Source organism: Carettochelys insculpta, chromosome 17 (assembly GCF_033958435.1).
Source record: "Carettochelys insculpta isolate YL-2023 chromosome 17, ASM3395843v1, whole genome shotgun sequence".
Taxonomy (NCBI): Eukaryota; Metazoa; Chordata; order Testudines; family Carettochelyidae; genus Carettochelys; species Carettochelys insculpta.
Genome location: NC_134153.1, coordinates 32,006,409 through 32,028,437, shown reverse-complemented (window position 1 = coordinate 32,028,437; position 22,029 = coordinate 32,006,409). Strand labels below are relative to the sequence as shown.

Genomic DNA, 22,029 nt, shown 5'->3' with positions numbered 1-22,029 from the left:
AGGTCTATAGTTCCCCGAATTGTCCTTCTTTCCTTTTTAGAGATGAGCACTATGTTTGCCTTCTTCCTGTCATATGGTGTCTCCCCCAGTCTCCAAGAGTCTTCAAGGATAATGGCCAAAGGTTCAGCAATCACCTCTGCCAATTCCCTCAGTACCCTGGGGTGCATTAAATCCAGACCCATGGACTTGTGCACATCTAGTTTTTCTAGATAGCTCAGGACTTGTTCTTTCCCCACAGATGGCTGCCCTCCACCTTGCCATACAGTATCATCTAGGACTCTCATGGGGAAGTTGACTTTGTCCATGAAGACTGAGGCAAAAAAAGCATTGAGTACTTCAGCTTTTCCTACATCATCTGTCACTAGGTTACCTCCCTCATCCAGTAATGGCCCCACACCTTCTCTGATAACCCGTTTATTGTTAACATGCCTGTAGAAACCCTTCTTGTTACTCTTCACATCCCTTGCCAGCTGCAGTTCCAGTTGTGCTTTTGCTTTCCTGATTACTGCCCAGCATTCTCCAGCCGTATGTTTATACTCCTCCTTAGTCAACTGTCCATGTTTCCATTTCTTGTATGCATCCTTTTCGATTTTAAGCTGACTCAGGATTTCCCTGTTAAGCCAAGCTGGTTGTCTACCATGTTTGCATTTCTTACTATGCAGTGAGATTGTTTGTTCCTGTGCCTTCAGTACGACTTCTTTAAAATACTTCCAGTTCTCTTCAACTCTTGCCCCCTTCATCCTCCTTTCCCAAGGGATCCTGCTCATCTGAGCCGTGTCTACAAGTGCACGCTACTTCGAAGTAGCGGCACTAACTTTGAAATAGCGCCCGTCACGTCTACACGTGTTGGGCGCTATTTCGATGTTAACATCGACGTTAGGCGGCGAGACGTCGAAGCCGCTAACCCCATGAGGGGATGGGAATAGCGCCCTACTTCGACGTTCAATGTCGAAGTAGGGAACGTGTAGTCATTGTGCATCCCGCAACTTCAAAATTGCGGGGTCCTCCATGGCGGCCATCAGCTGAGGGGTTGAGAGACACACTCTCCAGCCCCTCAGCTCAATGGCGGCCGCGTGGATCGGCCCCTTAAAGGTCCCCACCCCCTCCCTTTCTGTGCAGGAAGCTGAGAGCGCGTGCAGGCAGCAGCAATAACACGTGGCTCGCCTGCACGCTCTTCTTCAGCCACCCACACCCCCAACCAACCTGATGGCCGCCCGGCAGCCCCCCCAGCGCCCTCAGGGAACTCCCCCGAAGGGGAGCCAGGGTTCCCAGGGCAGGAGCCAGGCTGGGAAGTGGCAGCGGGGCCCCTCCTGGATGGAGGCTGAGCTTCAGGACCTGCTGGGGCTCTGGAGCGAGGAGGAGGTGCTCCAGGTAATGGGGAGCAAGAGACGGAATGTGGATGCGTTTGCTCAGCTGGCCGAGGGCCTGGCCGCCCGGGGTCACCCTGCCCACACTCCTGACCACGTCAGGACTAAGGTTAAGGGGCTGCAGCAGGGTTACACCCGGGCCCGGGATGCGGCCGGCCAATCTGGGGCTGCCCCCGTCACTTGCCCCTTTTACAGGGAGCTCAGGGACATCCTGGGCCCCCGGCACACCTCCTCCCCTCCAGCCACCCTTGATACCTCGGCCGACGAGCCCCAGCAGGCCCTGCAGCCGGAGTCCGCCCCGGAGGCAAGCCCCACACCCCGGGGACCCCCCCAGGAGCCCACACCCGGGGCACCGGAGCAGGAGGGGGACGACTCCTCCACCGACACTGGCCTCCAGATCCTCCTCCTGCCATCCTGGAGCAGCAGCTGGGCATCCGTCCCCCGGCTGTCCCCCGACCGTGCAAGTGGACCGTCAGGTATGTACCCCCCCAGTGCACACCCCCAGGCTGAGGGGCGGGGGTCATAGATACGGCCAGGGCCCTCCACATGCCCAAATGACCATGGCCCCAAGGACAGCAGTGGCATGTCCCTCACAGGAGTGCATCAGCCCCTGCCCCCCCCAGCACAACAGTGCCATGCCCCATCCCTGGGGCTGGGGGGAGCGGAACCTCTTGGGTCCCCCGGGGGGAGGGGGTGGGACACCCAGCAGCAGCATGTGATGGAGTGGGGGGGAGTGCAAATGCGAGACTCAGGCTAGATATGAGCAACAAGCTGAATAGCTCCCAGTGGCTAAGGATGATCCTGGGGCTACAACTGGCAGGTTACACCTCTGCCCTGAACAAAGAGGACGGAGGAGCGAGCTGGGTTTGAATCGGGGGCGGCAGTTAGAGGCTAGGGGAAGGGAGAGATGGAAGGCAGCCAGCCTGAGGAGGGGAAAAGCTACACCCCAGAGGGGCACCCCTCGGGGTCTTCTCCCCAGGACAGGTTGGAAGGACTGTCTCTGACTTCTGTACCGTCGCTTCTGGGAGAAACTGGGCATCTGTTGCTTAAGAAACCTCTTCTGTCATACCTGCTGAGTGAAGTGAGAGTCACTCCCGCCAGGGGATGGGGTGCAGTGCAGGGGGACCCTTGAACCCCATCACAGCAGCATCTCCCGCGGACGGGGAACCTGCAACACAGAGGTTGGGGGACAAGGGCCACGGCTCGGGGCCCACACTAATGGTTGTCTCCACTCTTCTTCCCCCCTCCTGTGTTCTGCAGCTGCACCATCGGAAGGACCGGAGAGCGCCAGCGAGGCTTCAGTGGTCCCGGAATCCCCTCCGGGACCATTGCTCCAGGCCAGCCCCTCAGCAGAGGACCGACCAGCCCCACCGCAGGCAAGATGGTGGACCCAGCAGCAGCAGCCGCCAGCGACGGACCCCCCAGCTGCTGGCCCTCCACCGCCGGCAGGTGGAGGTCACGGAGCAGCGGCTGCGGGTGCAGCAACGCCGCCTCCACCTGCAGCAGCGGGCGCTGGCCTGGCGCCAAGAGGCATGGGGGGCCTACATGCAGACATTCAACTGCATAGTGGATTACCTGGCCCCCCCATGCTGCGCCGGCCACCGCTGCGCCCGCCCTGCATGCTCCACCCACTGCGCCACCCGCTGCTCCAGTCGCTGCGCCGTCCGCCATCGCCCCGCCACCAAGGGCCATTCCGCCGAGGGGGACCTGGGGCCAGCTGACACTCACCGGCCGTATCTTCCGGTCTGCCCAGCCCCAGCCAGCCCCAGCCAGGGCTGCGGGCGAGGCGGGGATCCCAGCCGCCCACTCCCAGTGCTGGACTGTAGGGGCATGAGGCCCAGGACATGGCCCCCCACCTTTGTATATATTCCCCCCCACTTTTTTGTTTTGCCCTGTACATAGTTTGTATTTATTTATTTGTGACCCTCGTTTTCACTGTCTGATCCTTCCCCCCTACCCATGTAAATAGTTCTCCCCTTCCTTGTTATCCCTGTTTTTATATTAATATACATACATATGTTAGTTAGAAGTTCTATAGTTATTATTAAGAAGAGTTCAAGTCAACATGTTTGATTTCACAAACAAGTGTCTGCTTTTATTTGTACAAGAAAAGGGGGTGGTGCTGTTGGGTGCTCTGTGGTGTGGGCGTAGGGGCAGGGAGTATTGTGGAGGATGCGGGGGGCAGTGCGGGGCCTGCCAGCATTCACCGCGCGGCCTCATCGAACTGGACCCGCAGGGCCTCCCGGACCCGGGTCCCTTTGGGGTCCACCTGGCGACTAGGGGCAGCGGGTGGCTGCACAGCGGCCCTGCCGGCCTCCACAGCCCAGCCCTGAAAGAAGGTCTCTCCCTTGCTCTCCACCAGATTGTGTAGGGCGCTGCACGCACCCACAATCTGGGGGATATTGGTGGGGCCCGCATCCAGGCGGGTGAGGACACCTCCAGCGCCCTTTGAGGCGGCCAAATGTGCGCTCCACCACCAGGCGCACGTGGTTCAGGCGCTGGTTGAAGCACTCCTGGCTGGCAGACAGATGGCCCGTGTACGGGTGCATGAGCTAGGGCCGGAGGGGGTATGCTGCATCTGCGATGATGCAGAGGGGCATGGTGGTGTCCCCCACAGGGATCTCCCACTGGCGGATGTTGGTCCCTGACTCCAGCCAGCGGCACAGGCCCGAGTTCTGGAATACCCGGGCGTCGTGGGTGCTGCCAGGCCAGCCCACATAAATGTCCTGGAAACGGCCCCAGCTGTCCACCAAGGCCTGGAGGACCACTGAGTGGTAGCCCTTCCTGTTTAAGTAGCGTCCTCCACTGTGTTCCGGGGCACGGATGGGGGTGTGGGTCACATCCAGAGCCCCGAAGCAATTGGGGAAGCCCAGGGTGCCAAAGCCCGCGATGGCGGCATCCGGGTCCCCAAGCCTCACGAGCCTGTGGAGGAGCAGGGCGTTGATGGCGCAGACGACCTGCAGGGGAAGCACATGGGAGAGCACCAATGAGGGGTGTGCAGGGTGTGTGTGGCCCTCCCCTCCCCTCCCCGCCAGGGCTGCCTCCCCCTCCCCCCGTGGGTCCTCTTACCTCCATGAGGACAGCCCCGACGGTGGCCTTGCCGACGCCAAACTGCTGGCCCACGGATCGGTAGCTGTCTGGAGTGGCCAGCTTCCAGACAGCGACGCCGACCCGTTTCTCGACGCTGAGGGCACGCCGCATGGCGGTGTCCTGGTGCCTCAGTGCCGGGGTGAGCCACTAGCATAGCTCTAGAAATGTCTGCCGGCTCATGCGAAAGTTCTGGAGCCAGCGCTCGTCGTCCCACTCTCTGAGCAGCAGCCGCTCCCACCAGTCGGTGCTCGTGGGGTAGCTCCACAGCCGGCGGCGTATGTGGCCGGGGGGGGGGGGGGGGGGGGAGGGGCGGGGTGCTGCAGGGTTGGGGGTTGCGTCCTCCTCCCCTGGGGGCAGCTCCTCCTCTGTGGCAATGAGGTGCTCAGCTGCCTCCTGCACAGCAAGCACTGCTCCTGCAGGGGCGGCTGGGTGGACCTCTGGCTGCTGCTGCTGCTGGGGGTTCATGACTGCATCACTCGAGGTGTGTGTGCCTATGGCTCTGCAGACCGCGTGCTGTGCAGGCTGCGTGTGTCTGGGAGGGGCCCTTTAAGGGAGCGGCTAGCTGTTGCCCCGGAAGCGCTAGTCCGCCCTGTGACCCTGTCTGCAGCTGTTCCTGGCACCCTTATTTCGATGTGTGCTACTTTGGCGTGTAGACGTTCCCTCGCAGCACCTATTTCGATGTGGTGCTGCCCAATGTTGATGTTCAACGTCGACGTTGCCAGCCCTGGAGGACGTGTAGACGTTATTCATCGAAATAGCCTATTTCGATTTCGCTACATCGAAATAAGCTACTTCGATGTAGGCTTCACATGTAGACGTAGCTCTGGTCTCTTAGGGAGTCAAAGTCTGCTCTTCTGAAATCAAGGGTCTGTATGTTACTGCTCACCCTTCTTCCTTTCGTCCAGATCCTGAAATCTTACAAAGGCAGTTTCTCTGTTCTGGGTGCTAATATCTCCCCATTAGACTGACAATGGGCCATATTCTTCCCCCCCCCCACCCCCGTCTTATCTGACTTGTTTTTTCCCCTCTTCATACATACTTCTGATAATGGGCCTTTTCCACCCTGACTGAATAGCCCTTGTCCGCTCTGGCCCTCCCCCTTACTGGGACCCCACTCTTTAAATACTCCTCTGAAACCACCTCTCCACTCATGCATCTGATGAAGTGGGCCTTCACCCTTGAAAGCTTATGCTCCCAAATATCTGTTAGTCTATAAGGTGCCAGAGGACTTCTTGTTCTCGAAGCTACAGACTAACATGGCTGCCTCTGTGATACAGACCAAGCGAGTACGGCAGGCCATTTAGTTCAGTAGCCTTTATCCAAAAATGGCCAAGTCCAGATGCTGCAGAAGGTGCAAGGACCCTGTGGAGGACAATCAAGGAATACCCAGCCCCCAGGGAAAGCTCCTTTTACTTCCTCAGAGCACAGCCAGTGCCCTGTAGCTGCTATGCCAGTGGTGCAGTGGTACCCTTTAACGTACCATAGGCTTCAACTCTCCAGCCATCAGCTGGGAAAACAAAGCAGCAGGCAAAAGAGTATCCAAAAAGTCCTTGGAATATATTGGAGGCAATTGTTTATTTCTGAGCTGGAGAAAGCCGCTAGGTCAGAGGCTGTTTTAGATTTAACAAACAGGGAGGGGCTGATTGGGAATTTGAAAGTGGAAGTGATCATGAAAGGCTGAAGAGTTATAATTCTAAGAGATGGCAGGAGAGAGAATAGCAAAATAAAGACAGCGGATTTCAAAAAGGCCACGAGCAAACTCAGGGAGCTGGTAAGTACGGTTTGGGGCTCAGGAGTGGGCTCCAGGGAGCGGCTGAGGGGTTTGGGTGCAGGAGAGAGTTCTCACTGGGGCAGAGGGTGCAGGTGTGGGTGGGAGGTCTGGGAGATGGGGCAGGGTTCCTACCAGGAGCAGGTGAGTTGGGGGTGGCGGCTCTGGCCTTCCTTACATCAGATGGCTCCCTGGAGGCAGGGCAGTTAGTGGGGTTAAGACAGACTCCCAGCCTGCCCAGGCACTGCCATTCCCAGAGACAGTCAATGTGTCCACCCCCACCTCATAGGTGCAGGCAGGCAGCTCTTCAGTGCACGCTGTCCATGTTCACAAGCACCGCCCTTGCAGCTCCCATTGGCCGCTGGCAGGAGCTTCACAGAGCCAAGCTAGCCCCCTGCACTGCTGACTGAACTTTCACCAGCCCAGTGGCACTGAGCACAGCCCCCAGCGCCCCTTTCGGCTCAAAACCTACGCCCTGGGGGCTACATCATGGCTTGCTCGGTCCCCTCTGCACACAGCCCTCCCCCCCGCCAGCAAGGCTGAGCCCAGCTCACCAGGCGCAAGCAAGGCTGTGTGTGTAACCAGAGCTCACAGTTACCAGACTGAGCACCAGGAAGAGCTGGTGTGGATGGCGGGGGGCTCAGCAGGGGCAGCCGTGCTCTGTCTTCCTCTGCAGCTCTCCTAGCCTAGGCTCTGTGCACAACGGCAGCAGAGTGGAACCAGCCTACAGCCTGTTCCCTGCTGGGAGCACAGCTCCACCACTGTGCAGCACGGGGCTGGCTTATGGGCAAGCCCTCAGCTCACCTGGCGCAGCACGGAGATCCCCTGGGGTTCCCTGCTCCACAGGGCGATCTGTGTGGTGATGGCAGTTTGGGACCAAACGCAACAGCAGCAGAAGGAAGACACGGAGCCATGCCCTAGCCACTCATTTACAGCTTTATTAAATAACTGGCACAAACGCTCCCGGTCCCTGCCTGCGTGGAGCAGAACGAGTGCTCGGAGGAGCCAGGTCCCTACACAGTCACAGGTGAGCAACAGTGGAGATCATGTTACCTGGATGTCACCAGGGGAGGCCAAGTGACCTGACAGCTCAAGCCCCTTTCAGTTCAGGGCTCCCCTGTTGTGCACCTGCTCTCCTGTCTGACTCACCACACAGAGCCACGCACGCAACCAAGAAGAATCTGCCTTGGAATATTTCCTAGTGGCTGCTCAGCACAGGCTCCAGGCCGGAAGACTGGCTGTCTCCAACTGGAGTTGGATTCACTGACATTTCTGCAGCACCACTTGAACTGGGATACCACAATCTGCCTGGCAGTGCTATGGGGAGGCAGGCACAGCAAGCTCATACCAGCCCATTCCTGCATCCCAGGGCTGCCGCCGGGCACTGCTGCCCACTTCCCAAGGTACTGAGCAGCAGGGATTTCCCAAAGGCCCAGTTGTCAGGTCTGCATGCGGCCCTCCAGCAGAGCACTGGCAGCTGCCGGCAGGTTGACAAAGCCACACGAGCCTGGCTGCAGAGCAGTGTAATCCCTTGTATTCCGCTGAACAGTGCGTTTTAGCTGGGGAGGACTTACTTGTTAACTGCTTTGCCCTTTCAAGAGGCTCAGGTATGAAATGGCTCTGCTCATTCTGAATACACGAGACCCAGGCAGCAGACACAACTGCCCAGCCCTGCCCGGAGCGCTCCTAACCCCAGCAGCCCAAGGCAGCCAGGGCACTGGGCGGTGCTCAGCGCTCCATGTGCGACAGGACTCGCCTGCTGTGCCTGGAGTTGTGCACCACTGGGGGCTTGCTTCCCCTCATCCCAAAGACCTTTAAGAACTGCACCACAAAAGCCTAACAGCCGTTAGCAAAAACATGACACTGAACCAGTTCTACCCCACAAAGCCACAGACATCAGGTTTAAGCGACAGAGGGAAGCGGTGGCCGTGGCGGGACACACCCAGCCAAGGAAGCGCAGGAAGGAGGGGCGCTAGCATGGACAGCAGTTGGATTTGCTTGGCTGGGGAGGTGGCTCCATTCCCAGAGACGTACAAGGACAGAAGCATCAAGCACAGATGGGCATGCACAGGTCAGAGGAAACACCCTCAGTTCTGCTGGAGGAAATGCTGGGTCCCAGGTAGGGGGTTAATGGGGAGGGTGAAGTTGTCTGGATCCAGAGGGCTCCCCTTAGCAGGATACTTCCAAGGTTTGAGGTGTGTCCCGGCCATCAGCTGCTTCTGGGGTTCCAGTGGTCTCCTCCCCTGGGTTGCTGAGGTGGGACTGGCTGCGGGCACTCTCGCCAGAGCCCACGCTGGAGGAGGAGTGTGTACGGGAGCGGATCAGCCTGGTCATGCTAGCTGCTGGCACTGCAGGAAGGAAAGAGGAAGATCATGGAGAGGGTGAACTTTAGCAGTCCCACTGGGCTCACCAGTGCGCAGCGCCCCCGGGGTAAGTGGGGAAAGAGCTCCACCCGGGCTCAGACCAGGCCTTATGCAGCAAAGCAGGGTGCTCACAGCCTGATTTCGAAAGGTCGGAGGTGCCCTTTTGAAAGGGAGGCCTTTGCTCCAGATAACCAGAGAGCAGCCAGCCACGCAAATCACCAAAACACAAAAGGGAGGCAAACCACACCGTGCACACAGCAGACACCGGAGGCCCCAGTCCGGAGCGCCAGCCCGACATGCGGCGAGGAGCCAGAGCAAAGCACCCGAAAGGCGGTGGATTCAGCTGTGTACACAGCCGTGGGTGTGTTTGCAGGTACCTGACTCAGTGCTCAGGTGCCTGAGCTGCATGTAAGGGACTGGAAAGAAGGGGAGACAGGGAAGAGATAACAAGAGTGAGTTAATTCTGTCCTCAGCATGGGGCACACCACGCGGCTGGGGCAAAGGTCAGTGCCCCAGGCCTGCAGCCAGCCATGCTCACCCCACACTCGGGGAGACTGCTGCCCCAAAGGCACGCCCACGTTACCAGCTCTCCGCCCGACAGGAAGAAAGGAAATCCAATTCCCCTGGAAGATCACAGGAAACGCCAGGGCCACAGTGGGTGCTCAGAAGAGCAGGTCCCCTTATGAGAGAGTCCTGCCTCCCCCCTGGAGAGCGACAGGCCTGCGCTCTGCCAGCAGCCTGCAGCCGTGCCCGTGAGCAGCATCCCACGCACATCGGTGTCTGAGACGGGAACGGCAGGAAGTGCAGGACAGGATGCGCTGGGCAAGGGTAGCAGGCAAGAGCCTTTTCTTCCACTTCAGAGGCCCCTGCTGCTTACCCTAGGCAGATGGGCCTATGTCCTGCCTCTAGTGGCTGCTGCTGCCCTGGCCTATGTCTAGTCTATGGCAGCAGGCCCCTCACCTGGAGGGACCACAGCCTGCCACCCACCAACCATCGCACTGCCCAGGCTGCCTGAAGGAGCCCTGCTGGCTGAAAACAGCACCACCAGCTCAGCTGGCAGATAGGCCAGGCCTCAGCTTCATGGGACTCTGCACAGTCCAGAACCTCTGCCCTCCCAACACCTGGTAACCTGTGGGGATCTGGCGTGTACTCCGCTAGCTCTCTCTAGGGCACCACATGGGACTCCACCTCTCCGCCCTCATCCACACCTGTGGGACCACTGCCCGCTCTGAAGTGCTGTGGGCCCAGACAAAGCCTCTGGCTACTGGAGATGGCCATGACTCTTGCGGGGCCCTGGCAGCTGCCAACGTTAGTGCTAGCTCCGCAGCCTCGGGGAGGCTTGACTAGTCAGTGGGGAAGAGCCACTGCTTCCCTGGAGAGCTCCACCATGCCCCCTGCAACCACATCAGCAGCTGAGCCGCTGCTGGAAAAGTTCCCCTTGCTATGTGGCTGGGCATGCCTCTGCCCTGCCCCAAAGATGCTGAGGGTTAGCAGCCAGGTCTGCCAGGCCAAGTGCCACAGTAACTGTGGCTGGAGCACCTTCCTTTCCAGCTCACGCCCACATCTCAGTAAGTGCCGGTACGGCAGCAGCACTGCCAGTGATGGCTCCCCAGCACAAGCACTGGAGCTCTGGAGACCACCCTGGAAACCTGTCCAGTTCACGAGGTACTGGACCCTTCACTGGGGAGGGGAAGACAACCCCAACCCTGCCGGCCCAGAGCAGCAGGAGGGGGGTCTCACCAGGCTGCCTGGGCTCCTGGGGTACCTCAGTGCACTGGGCAATTAGTGGGCTCCCCCTGCCCAGGGGCAGCGCACACGCAGCTGTGTCTGCAGCCCAGAGCAGAGCTCTGGTGTTTCCCAGGCACAGCACTGCAGAGGACAACCCGCATTGGAGCAGCTGCTGTGCAGGGTGCTTACGGCTCCATTTGAAGGAAGCAGGCCTTACCTGGACTGGGCCAAGTGGGCTTTGTTATGTGCCAGCCCTAACACTGGCACACTGCCCTGGCCAGTGCACTGGGTGGTTACCTTGGTAACACACCCCGCTGGGTACATCTGACAGCATGAGGCTCCTTTTCACAGGCTGGCCAAGCCCCAGGACAAGTGGCCGGCTGTGCCATGGCTTGCCGACAAAGCCCACCCCCAGCATGTACCAGACGGCCACTCCCCACGCCAGCCCGGCAAGCCCTACTTACTGTAGCCCATTCCCTGTACAAAGTACTTGAAGGCTTCTGTCAGCTTCCCAGGCTGAGGAGACAAGAACGAGGCATTAGTACGAGCGCAGCGGGGCCAGGCTGTGGAAAACACAAGCCAGGGACCAGACTTCTTACCTGCACCACTTGGGGCAGCCCTCCGCAGTCTGCCATCTGCACAAGAGAGAGACGGGGGCTTTGAGGTGTCCCTTCCCACACTGTCTGCCAGGCCAGCGGCTGGGCTAACACTGCCCATCTCACAGCATCCACTCAGCTCTCCGTGACCAAAGAGCCGGTGCTGCCCCCTCACCTTCACATACAGCTGCAGCCGACTGGGACCCCCAGCATGCAGCGCACCGCTGTGACTGTCTCCATGTGGCTCCAGGAGCACGGCCCACTGGGCGCATCAGCCTTCCCAGGCTGCTCCTCTCCCTCAACAAGGGGCATCCTGAGCCGCACCCTGGGAGTCAGAGCGACTCTTTCACCAGCCACCTGCCAGCGGAGGGCTAGATGTCTCTGCCGGAGGATCCAGGCCCTTTGGCCCGCTAGCGGTGCGGGTAGAGCTGCCTAGCTGAGAAGTCCCCTGGAGATGAATAGAGGTGCCAGGGCCTTGCAGCTGCTCTAAGGGCAGTGCAAGTGACCCCATGAGCCACCCCAGCTGGCCCTGGCGGAGCACATGGCTGGATCCCCTGCACTCCAGGTCTCAGCCAGCACATGCTCTCACGGCAGCGTAAGATGGAGCAGTTCTGAGGCTACCCTATCTTTTGCCCCAGCCCCAGCCGTGTACGGCAGACATTCCTGTGCCGAGTGTGCGTGTCGGTGGGGGGGGTGGGGAGCAGATAATCTGGCCCGGGGGGTCTTGCTGGACACCTCTGTGAAAGCCAGAGGCACCCAAGGAGAGCACCCTGCACGCAGCTGGGCTCAGTGGAGAGACAGCAGGCTGGGGCAGGCTCCGTAGATGCCAGGTACCTTCAGGAGCGTAGTGTTGGTGGGATCCAGCCGTGAGTTACATTCCACCTAAAGGCAAAAAGTAAAACATGAAGTGGCTTCCCATGCACACACGTCAGCTTGGGGGTAGGAGACAGTTGCCTTCCCCACGAGCCAACAGCCACCCTCGGTGACAGGCATGTTTGGGGAGCAGGCTGCAGCTAGCACAATCCCAGCATGGAGGAGACAACCAGATGAGACCACAGGGGCAGATGCACTGAGGAGCAGCAGAGGCAAGAGGAACTTCTTTGAAGAACAAAAACTCTCCTCGAGCTAGAGACTCACCCAGCACCCCTCTGACACAAGCAGGAAGCTGCAGTGCTCTGGACATGGGGCTCAGGTGGGACGAGTGGTCACCAGGAGACCACACAAGCTGTGGTTTGCACTTCGAAACATTCAAGCCTCATCCAACCAGCAGCCGGTGGGGAAGAGGGTGATCCTGAGCCAGACCCCCAGTGACCCAGGAGATCTGTACAGCGGTAGATTGGCTGTCTGAGCCTGGGAGAGCAGGTGACGTGAGGCCAGCCGTGACCCATTACTACCCTTGCTTCTGAACTGCGGCTGTGGGCAGTACTGCCTTTAGAGCTGGGCAGCTGGAGAGCAGCAGCTGCTGGTCAGAGTGTTCATGTTGTCTGCAGCATGGAGGAGTATTTTTCTAAATCCCACTCCTGTCCTGCAATACCTACACAAGATTTATCTGCTCCCCCTACTACGGCAGAGCTTGCAGGACACAGAGGGTCCCAGTTCTTGTGTGTCCCCTCCCTTCAAAGGGCACACTTTCTAGTTTACACATCAATCAATGCTTTAAGTAACAGCTGACAGCCCTCCCAATCCCCAGGCATGGAGCCTGGTTTCTCCTTTTGGGAAACACCAGCAGTGCTACCGACAGACAGCACACGCTGACAAGGCCTTTTGTGTGCGGCGGTGAGGAGCCCTGAATCCTATCTGGTCTATGAGGTGTGTGCACTGTGGAGGGTAAGTGCTCACTGGGGCTAAGAGCAGCAGGGCTACACCGACCTCGTATACCTACCACAGCTTCAACGGCAGGCGAGCTGTCACCAACCACCAACAAGGCAGGGCACCTGGGCAACATCGGCAGAAAAGGGCGTTAACAGCTGGGTGTCTAAGCAACCTTTCTCCTCATGAAGCCAGATTAGCTTCGGTCTCCTGTAGCATCCGAAAACCCTTTACTGATTTAGAGCCAAGGCTGCTCGAGTGCATTCCTCACAGGCAACATTCACACTCAATCTGCAAGCCTCAGCCAGGGCCAGTATGAAACCCAGCCCCCACGACCTCTCCAGCCCACGCACTCCCTGCAGCCCTCAGAGCACAGCCGTTCCAACGGGTTACAACCAGCACCCTGTGGTGCTAGCACCCTCTGCTGTACACACCAGAAGAATGCAATGGTGATCCCGTACTCAGCCCTGACACAGCCCCCTTTGCACTGGGGTCCAAAGGTAGCTTAGCCAGCAAAGCTGTGCCATGCCATGCGGGAGCCCCCAGCTAGCACTGCTGGCGCTGTGCCAGCCTCCTCCCAGTTCCCACCACAGGTGGCACAGCCAGACGCAGTAGGGGAGACCAACAATCCTTCAGGTTGCCCCAAGGAGCAGAAGGGTGCTGTGAAACTGGCCTGTGTTGAGCACAGCTGGGCCACAGCAAAGACTGGGCCCCCAGCCACCGTTTTCCCTGTATTTCTAACAACATGCCTCGCTAACACAGAGTTCCAGAACAAGGCTGAGCCCATGGAGCCCAGGGAAGCACAACCTGCACTCACAAATGGGAGGACTCCTTTTGGGGCCTCAAACTGTGGGTTTCCCTCCTGAGAGAGGCACCTGAGTGTCCCAAGGGCAGGCATTCAGCCCTGCCTGAAAAATCTACCAAACAAATCCCCAGTCCCTTGGGAAAGCTGCATCAGGGGCACCTTGCAGAAATTCCATGACTTCTAAAATGAAGGACAAGTAAACACACCCTGGAAAAAAGATGAGCAGCGTGTGCTCCTGCCACCAGCACCCCGTCCTGCAAGGCATGCTGGGCTATGAAGAGAGATCACTTTTTACTGAGGCGTGTGGTTCAGTGCTTCCCCCATTTTCTGAATGAGACACGAAAATTTAGAGTGGATTGCTGGGCAGGAGAGGAACCCTGCCCGCCTGGGAGGGGTCAGGAGTCTCACAAGACCAAATTCAGCTCCAACCACCTCACTGGAACAAGGGGAGCAGTTCGTTCGGGCTAGTGTAGAACTGAATCCAGTTTTGGCTGAGCTGGGTCTGGAAGGGTTCAGTCCCAACCCTAACGGCTAAAAGCGCGGTTTTTTTAAATGAAGACTTTACTATAGGAGCTTTCATTTAATGAAAATATATTAGACAATTCTAATGCTTGTCGACCAGCATCATGATTAGAAACAGTTCTGAGTATTCAGCAATACAAAAGCAACGTGAGCGAACTCTAAGCTCAGCCAGGACTTTCATTTCGCTAGAGGTAACTCAGAGGTAAGTCAATTTGCAAATCTCAAAAACATCAAGACCCAAAAGTAGCTCATCTCCTATGAAGCCACTGAGAACTGCTCTGAGCCCAGTAACAGAACAGCCATTCTGCTCCCTATGTAAGCACTGGCAGCATGGGGAGGACACCGAGATCATTCCCACTTCCAGGGGAGCCTTAGCATGCCCTTCCCTGAAGCCCTGATGTGCTCCTACCACGCTGCAATCCAGACTCCTGAGCCGGCACCCTGCACCAGCGCTGCTCAATTCTTTTCAGCATTCAGGGTCTGGGCTGTCTTGCTGCGGCGTGGCAGCCTCCCCGCTGAGCTCTGCGTTTCTAACAGGCGCACGGATCAACCCACAGCCACTTACTTGAGTGTTTTTGTTGGGTTTTCGTTGCCGCATGGAACTGGTCTCTCAATCTCCAGGTCTCTGCGGCTGGAAGACAAAGCCGAAGAGCGCTCTAAGCCCCGCCCCAGTCATCTGGGTATAGTGGGAGTTAGTGTAACCCTGTGGATTCTGTCCAGGGAGGGGGCCATGGAACAAGATGACACAGCCTCCCCAGTGGAGACCAAAATGCCAAGTGATGAAGTTCACACACAGGAATTTGCGAGCCTCACGTGAAAACGCAGCACAATGCCCCAGGCTGCATGGGCACTGCCTCTCAGTGGAGTGCCAGTAAGTCAGCAAACAGGCCTGGTCCCCAATCTTCAGAAAATTGCCATCACAGCCTGAGCAGCAGGGGTGGTGGCAGACCAGCAGCACTAGCTGTCTCACTCAGCACAGCACAGCACACTGGTGTGCATCTATAGATCCGAATGTGAGAACACCGCAGGTGGGCTGTGAGCCCTTCGTCAGGCACAAGGTCTCCTGAGCCTCTACGTCTGAGCACAGCGTGCTCCATGGGGCTCACCCTGCTCACGATATTCACCAGAGGGCACAGGCTGATTGCACGGGCCGGGGGGGGAGGGAAGGCTGCTTAAGATGTAAAAGCAAATCATTTGGCACAAGAATCCAGGGCTGTGAGCTGAAGTCTAGGGAAGGCTGGGCCCTGCCAGGAGCTGCCCACAGGAAGCTCATATGTGGAAAAAGTCACTGGGAAGGGGTCGAGGTCATCTTTGGCGCTGCACTGTTCATATCCCCTCCCCACACAAATTCCTCCCCTGCTCCCCAGCATTACAGCTGCTGCACCGCAGTTTGTACCCAGCGACGCACAAGACATGAGGTGGTTCTGAGACTGGACTGGCTAAATGGAGCCCTGTACCTGTTATACGAGGCAAGGAACAACTGCAGGTTCTCTTGGTTAATGTCCTGTGCAATATGGAGTCTGTACGTCTGGATCAGGTCCAGGTTCGCCTGCAGTTCTTCCTGCCCAGGGGTTAGAAAGACATCCATCAGCCTCTTTGTCACTGTGACCCAGTTAAAGGAGCAATCTGAGAAATCACCTTCCTTGAACGTGCAAGAGATTGTGGGGTTGGGTGCCCAGAAACAAGGCAAAGATCCCACACTGTACTCCAGACCATGCCCGCCAGGGAGACGGTCATTTATCAAGATGGCTACGTGAGCACGAGCCCTGCAGAGAGGCAGTTCTCGCCTTAGAAAGGTGCCTTTATACAGCACCATTCATTTGGCTCTTCAACAGGACTGTGCTGTACTGGAAGAAGCACCCACACTGGTACGGCAGCCTCCAAACGTGGGGGTTTCCACCCTATGCCCCACAGTTAAAAGGGCACAGACGAGCCCTCAGACAGGTGAAATTTGCAGAGACGCATCTCACCACACTGCCCAGGCCTGTAAAGAAACTCCCCCTGGGCGAGTGTGCACTCAAGCTGTGCTGGCCTATCTGCAGCAAAAACATCGCCCCCTCCCCCCACAGACAAGCCCCACAGGTGCCAGAAGACCCCCTCCCCCCACAGATGGGCCCCATGGGTGCCAGAAGGCCCCCTCTCCTCACGGACGGGCCCCCCGGGTGCCAGAAGCCCCCCTCTCTACAGTGACCAGCAAAAGCTTAATTGTTGGCTCAATGAAAGGTCTGACACTGTGGATTTGACAAGCCCACAAAAGCCCATTTGCCATCTCACTTGCCCCTCACAGCCTCCGTTCAGAGCAGCTGGGCATGTCTTGAACTCCAGCAACAGAACCTGTGTCTGGAGACACTTGTAAATTCCTCAGACCTCTTTACTAGCGAGGGATTCAGGGAAGGGTTCAAAGGTAAGGAGCACTGATGGCAAAAGGCTGCCTGGGGCAGCTGCTGAGGGGTGAGGTTTGGAACCGAACTGCTTTCTAAACCCACAGACCAGGAGAGACGTGTGCATGCAGAAGGCCATGGCTGCAACACCCTGGCCTGGAAAACCTGTTTGCCATGAAAGAGTGGGGTTGGTTTGTACAGATCTCACCTGAATTCCTGAAATAATTACTGCCCATGGCTGGGGCAAGGGACTGCCTCAAACAAGAAAAGTTCCCGAGCTCTGCCCATAGTTAGCGCTGATCTCTAGACAAGCTCCAAGGAAGTAAGAGCCTAGGGCAAAGGCCACAGCCAGCTTCCTTGGTGGGGGAGATCTGCTTGCAGTGGGACTACACGGCTGTAAGAAGAGTCTTGCTTTTAAAATCTGAGTTTGCTCTGATGGCCTACCGGGAAGCTCCTGCTTCTCAGAGAGCATCTAACTGCCTGGAGGGCATCACAGCTGTGAGACTGGCACCTGCCTATGCCATACAACCCACCCTTCCTTTCCCAGGTGCAGGCTGGGTAGGGGTGTTTAGGAAACCAGCTCTCCGGCCGGGAAGAGTAGAATTTGTGCACATTTTACTGCCTTGCCTGTTGCTGACAATGGAGGGAGTGGGCAGGGCAGGTGACAGGATGTGCATGAATGCTGTAGGGCTGCTCAGCAGAGAACCTGGCACCACCTGTAGCCTCCTTCGCTTGGCACAGAGAGATCTCAGGGTCTGACGGACAGCTGAGCACAAAGCGCAAGGCCCACACTTGGTTGGGTGTTGTCCGCTCTGCAGGTTACATACCTGTCCAAAATGGTGAGCCAAGACAATGTCCACAATGTTGGTTGTCCAGCCGGAAAACTGAGAAGTACCAAAAATATCTTATGACCTGGCTCTCAGTGACCTCAGTGAGAAGTGACAGAGCCCTGCCAGGGGCCAGCCTGCTGGAGGTGGGAGAGCGAGCCAGAGGCTCGGACAGCTGGACTCCCATCAAAGCCCTGCCAGGGGCCAGCCTGCTGGAGGTGGGAGAGCGAGCCAGAGGCTCGGACAGCTGGACTCCCATCAGAGCCCTGCTAAGGGCCAGCCCACTGGAGACTGGACTACCACTGGGGAAGCACACTCAACCCAGCACCCTCGAGCAGGGGAACTTTAACAAGCGCACGTGTCCACCAGCACACCAGGGAGCTGTTCCAATGGCCTGGCCGTGCTCGAGCCTGGAGTGCAGGACTGACTCTGAGCTGGTGGTTGAGACCCAACAGCACTTGTGTTTGCCAGCCAAGCCTGGCCAATCCCAACCTGCTTCCTCTGAGAGCACAGCTGCAGGGCCCAGCTCAGGAGCCTGCACCAGGTGCCCTGTAGCCCTCATGCACAGCGGGAAGGGGCCTCACCTTGGCTGCTGCCCAGTCGATCCAGCCTCGTGCACAGGGATCAATGTTGATGAGCACAAGCCCTTCCACCAGCTCCGGGTGAGTCAGCTGTGAGGGGAGACATGGTGCACTCACTGTGAAGGGCCTGGGGGCACCAGGAGGGGCAGCAGCCTGGGAACAAACTGGGAGGGGCAGAGAGCAGAGGAAGAGGAGCCCCTGGACCCGAAACCTAGATTAGAGCATTGCTAAAACGAGGTCTCCTGGAGCAGGGGCTGTCACAGGGCATGCCAAGTGAGCCTCCAGCTCAGAGGGGAGGTACACAGCGAAGCAGGAAGAGAGTTCAGTGCTTCCCCCTCCCTGGGCCCCACTCAGCTTCTTGTGCAGGCCCAGGACACAGAGACATGTTAGCACCCAGCATTCCCAGCAGGGACTGTTTCCAGACAGCTACCCTCTGAATCGGCCCAGTATTCACCCGCGTGTGCGCAGAAAGACTGGGGAGATGGACCACGGCATGACTTGTTTAGAACAGTGTGAAGTGGTGGGGCAGACCAGCTGGGCAGCACTGGGAGAAGAGCAGCTGATGGTGAGAGGGAAACTTGGCGATACACAGACTGGAGCAGAGCTGGGCTTGTGGAAAGGCAAGTGACCAACGTCCTGAGTTCCTGATTTACAGACTCTGCTACTTTCTCTCATTCAAGCCAGCACACGACCTGTGCCCCATGCGGCAGCAGAAGGCAGCTCCCCGCCCTGGAGCTTCTGCTAATCTGACCTTGGGGCTACATTCCTCTCCAATCCCAAACAGGACAATCTGTTGGATCCTGAGCATGGGGGTGACCCCAGCAGCCAGACACCTGGCAAAGGATACTCTCCCCACCCGCCCCACCAGCGCTGCCCACCTGGTCTCCCCCCACCCCACTGTATTTGCAGCTAGCAGTCACAGGTGGGCCACAAGCCATTGCAGAGAATGTCAGACCATCCCTCCATAACTTGTTAAGTTTAGTCTTGAAGTCACTTAGGCCTTTTGCCCCTTCTGCTCCCCTTGGCCAGCTGTTCCAGAATGTCGCTCCTCTGGTGGTTACAAACCATCGCCTAATTTCAAGGCTAAACTTGTGGGTGGCCAGTGTTCTTGTGCTACCATTGACTCAACTCCGATGATCCCTCTCTCTCCCTGGTGTTTACCCCTCTGTATGCACAGAAAGCCATCTCTGCCCCCACAGCCTTTGTATTGTTAAACAAACAAGCCAGGTTCCTTAAGTTCCTCCTTGGAAGATTCCACATTCCTCTGCTCATTCTGGTCCCTTTGTCTCTACACCTGCTCCAGCTGTAATTCCCCACTCTGAACTTGGGAAACTGGAATTGCACAGAAGAGCAAAAAAAGACAAGCCTTGAGAGAGGTCTGAATCCTACGCATGCCCTTACAGGTCAGGTTTCCAAACCTTGTATCACTTCTGTTGCGCTACGTTGGACTCTCTCCCATTTGTCCATATCTAGCGCCCAGAGCTGGACATACTACTGCAGCTGAGGCCTAACTAGTGCTGAGTAGAGCAAGACAATTACCTCCCAGGTCTTACATACAATTGTGGGGACCAGCCAGTCCAACTGGAAAGAGAGGCAGAGGCAAACCAATACAAAAAGGATCATTTTAAATTTTTAGAACTTCTGAAGGGTAAACCCCAAACTGTACCAGGAACATAACTCATACATCAGCTCTGTAGGACAGTTAGTCCCAAAGGCGTTGTGATGAACAAGAACTCACAGTACTTAACAACAGACTGTCACGTCAGAGAAGAATCAGTGTTTCCTTTCCTTGGCTCTAAGTCCTGCCCCTCTTGCTGCCTGTTCTTTAATGCCCTTCAACGTGCCACACTCAATGGTTTTGCTGTTCCTGGCTCTTTCCACAGCACTGGCCCACAAAAGAGGGTCCTTCACCTACTGGGCCATCACTTGTGTTTTAGGTCCCTGAAGGCGGTGTTCTCTCATCAGCTGGACAGCCAGCCAGCCTCTGTTTCATGGGTGTTAGACCCTTTGCAAGTGGCCTTCTCATTTACTGTTGTCAGGGTCTGTTTTCGTCCGTCACAGCTTTTTTGATCGAGTCCCTTTTCCCTCAATTCTATTTCCTTTTGTTTCCCCCCACTTGAGACTCACTTTCTGGTGCATGTGTAGATTTTATTTCCTTCTACTTCTCTTCTCTATTAGGGACTGCTCAGATATCCAGGTCTATTTTTTTCCTGGCTCTCCTGACCTTAAAGCCCTTCTTGTTTTTCTTCTTTCCTCCTCTTCATTATATTCATCTCCATAGAACCCTACTGGTTTCATCCCTAGTAAATTTTGCAGGGCACTTCTAAACAAGAAAACCACTTCTACTCTCTTCTCCTAAGACAGGTTCTGCATTTGCCTGATCATTGTATGAGCTCTTCTCTGCCCGTTCCAGGCATAATCCTTCTTCTTCTTGAATATGGGTGACAGAACAAGATTCCAGATGAGCTCTCAATGCCAGCCCAGCAGGCTATTAATTCTTCTCTTTCAAAAGTGAACATATCTGACTTGATACACCCTGGGAATGCATTTGTCTTTTTCCTCCACTAGTCCATATGTAATCGACTAACACACCCACGCTCCTCTCCTCCTTTGTTGCTTCCAGCTGATGAGCTCACAGCCTCTAGCAGCCATTCTTGTTGTTAGTCCCTTTATGCTTGACCTTCCATTTTGTACTCAAACTTCATCCTATTTATTACACCGCATCCTCCAAGCTTCCGGTATCATATTCTGGTCTGTGTTTAACATGCCTCCCAATGCTGTCTCATCAGGAAGTTCCTCCACTCCCTGACCCACTGACCTTACTGGCACCCCAGTGCCAGAGGCTTGCCCTGAGCCTGGCAAGGCTGTAGAGCAGCACTTGCCCTCCTTAGCCCCTCAGGGACTCCAAGCAGCTGCCATCTGGCCATGTGGGGGGATGCTGCAGTCCCTGCCTCTCTGCTCAGCCCTGTGGTAAGGGGGCAGAGGGGTAAAAGCTACTTACTGCAAACCTGCTGAGGATGTACGCACCCGCGCCGACGCCGATCCCAATGAAGCTTTTCAGGCTGAAAGATGGATACACCCAAGTCAGAAATAACCCTGGGTAGCCCAGCCCCACCCAGACCTCGGGGCAGCTTGATGCGATTGAAGGCTTGCTCTCTTTTAGACCCTGCAGCAGGGATGCGGTGGAACCTCCTGCCTGCGGAGGCACGCCATACCAAGACTGTGGGGGCTGGGCAGGGCACTACTGGGATGGCAGTGACCTGACCGGAGTCAGCCTGGGCCCCTCTGCAAACTCACCTCAGGTGGGTTAGAACTGCAGACAGCATTTCAGCCAGCTCATCCATGCTAGGATAATGGTACCTGGAAACCAGAGGAGAGGCTGGACTCATGCATCAGAAGTGACAGACATGAGCCTTATGACACCATCCCAAGCGCCGGGGGCGTGCAACCAGCTGGGCTTGGGTAACACTGCAGCAGGGCACATTCTGGATCCCGCCTAAGCTGTGTCCACTGAGCTCTGTCCAGCACAGGCTCCAGGCAGGAGAATGGAGTGATGGGGGGTCAACCATGTGCTCCCAGCAGCATCACTACCAGCACTGGCCGCCAGTGATGCAGGTCTCCTTCTGCTCAAGCAGGCAGAGACCCAGCTGGCTCATGTAAGCCCTCCCCAGTTCCCCACTCCCCTCATCCCAATGCCAGGCTGACCAGACACCATCCTGCCTCTGCTGCGTGGGGAACCCCCATGGGATGAATAGCAACTTGGTGTGTGCAAGCTCAGGGCACATTTGGCACCCCCAGAAGGGGCTTCTAAGAGCGCTTACCCAACTGGGAAAGGGGGCGCTCCCTCCTGCTGGCCTGGTGAATCCACGTGGCACACAGCAAAGTGCTGGGTAATCTCCTGCATGTCTTCAAAGTTAAAGAAGGCATTGAAACAGGATTTGTCTGCAAGAGGAAATGCCCAGTGAGCCTTGGACCCTGCCCACACACAGCTACAAGCCATGTTTGGAACAGCAGAGCCACCCACCTGCACCAACCCAACCCCGGCTGCTCCAGAAACCCATTGCTGCTGTCCAGGACCCCAGCAGCCTGGTGGGGGACCCTTTGGCTGAGGTGGTGCAGAGCTGTCAATAACAGTGCCTGCCTTAAGGTGGTTCTCAGAACTGTGCCACATCTGCCCAGTCTCCCAGTACGG

General features: G+C 57.1%; 1 protein-coding gene across 3 annotated transcripts in view; it reads right to left on the bottom strand.

Moving 5' to 3' along the window:
• Positions 1-7,149: 7,149 nt before the first annotated feature.
• The window catches only part of NDRG3 (NDRG family member 3), a 34,086-nt gene continuing 19,206 nt past the window's right edge, over positions 7,150-22,029 (bottom strand). For 2 of the 3 annotated variants that reach the window (XM_075011554.1, XM_075011552.1), the window contains exons 5-17: positions 21,659-21,779; positions 21,135-21,197; positions 20,839-20,899; positions 17,841-17,927; positions 17,257-17,313; positions 15,506-15,609; positions 14,614-14,679; positions 12,795-12,846; positions 11,747-11,794; positions 10,916-10,951; positions 10,781-10,832; positions 8,966-9,004; positions 7,150-8,573 (exon numbers count right to left, since the gene is read on the bottom strand). In XM_075011554.1, the coding sequence (XP_074867655.1) occupies positions 8,395-8,573; positions 8,966-9,004; positions 10,781-10,832; positions 10,916-10,951; positions 11,747-11,794; positions 12,795-12,846; positions 14,614-14,679; positions 15,506-15,609; positions 17,257-17,313; positions 17,841-17,927; positions 20,839-20,899; positions 21,135-21,197; positions 21,659-21,779 (965 nt within the window). In that variant the 3' untranslated portion in view covers positions 7,150-8,394. The remainder of the gene's footprint in view (positions 8,574-8,965; positions 9,005-10,780; positions 10,833-10,915; positions 10,952-11,746; positions 11,795-12,794; positions 12,847-14,613; positions 14,680-15,505; positions 15,610-17,256; positions 17,314-17,840; positions 17,928-20,838; positions 20,900-21,134; positions 21,198-21,658; positions 21,780-22,029) is intronic. The other variant, XM_075011553.1, reaches the window with a different exon arrangement.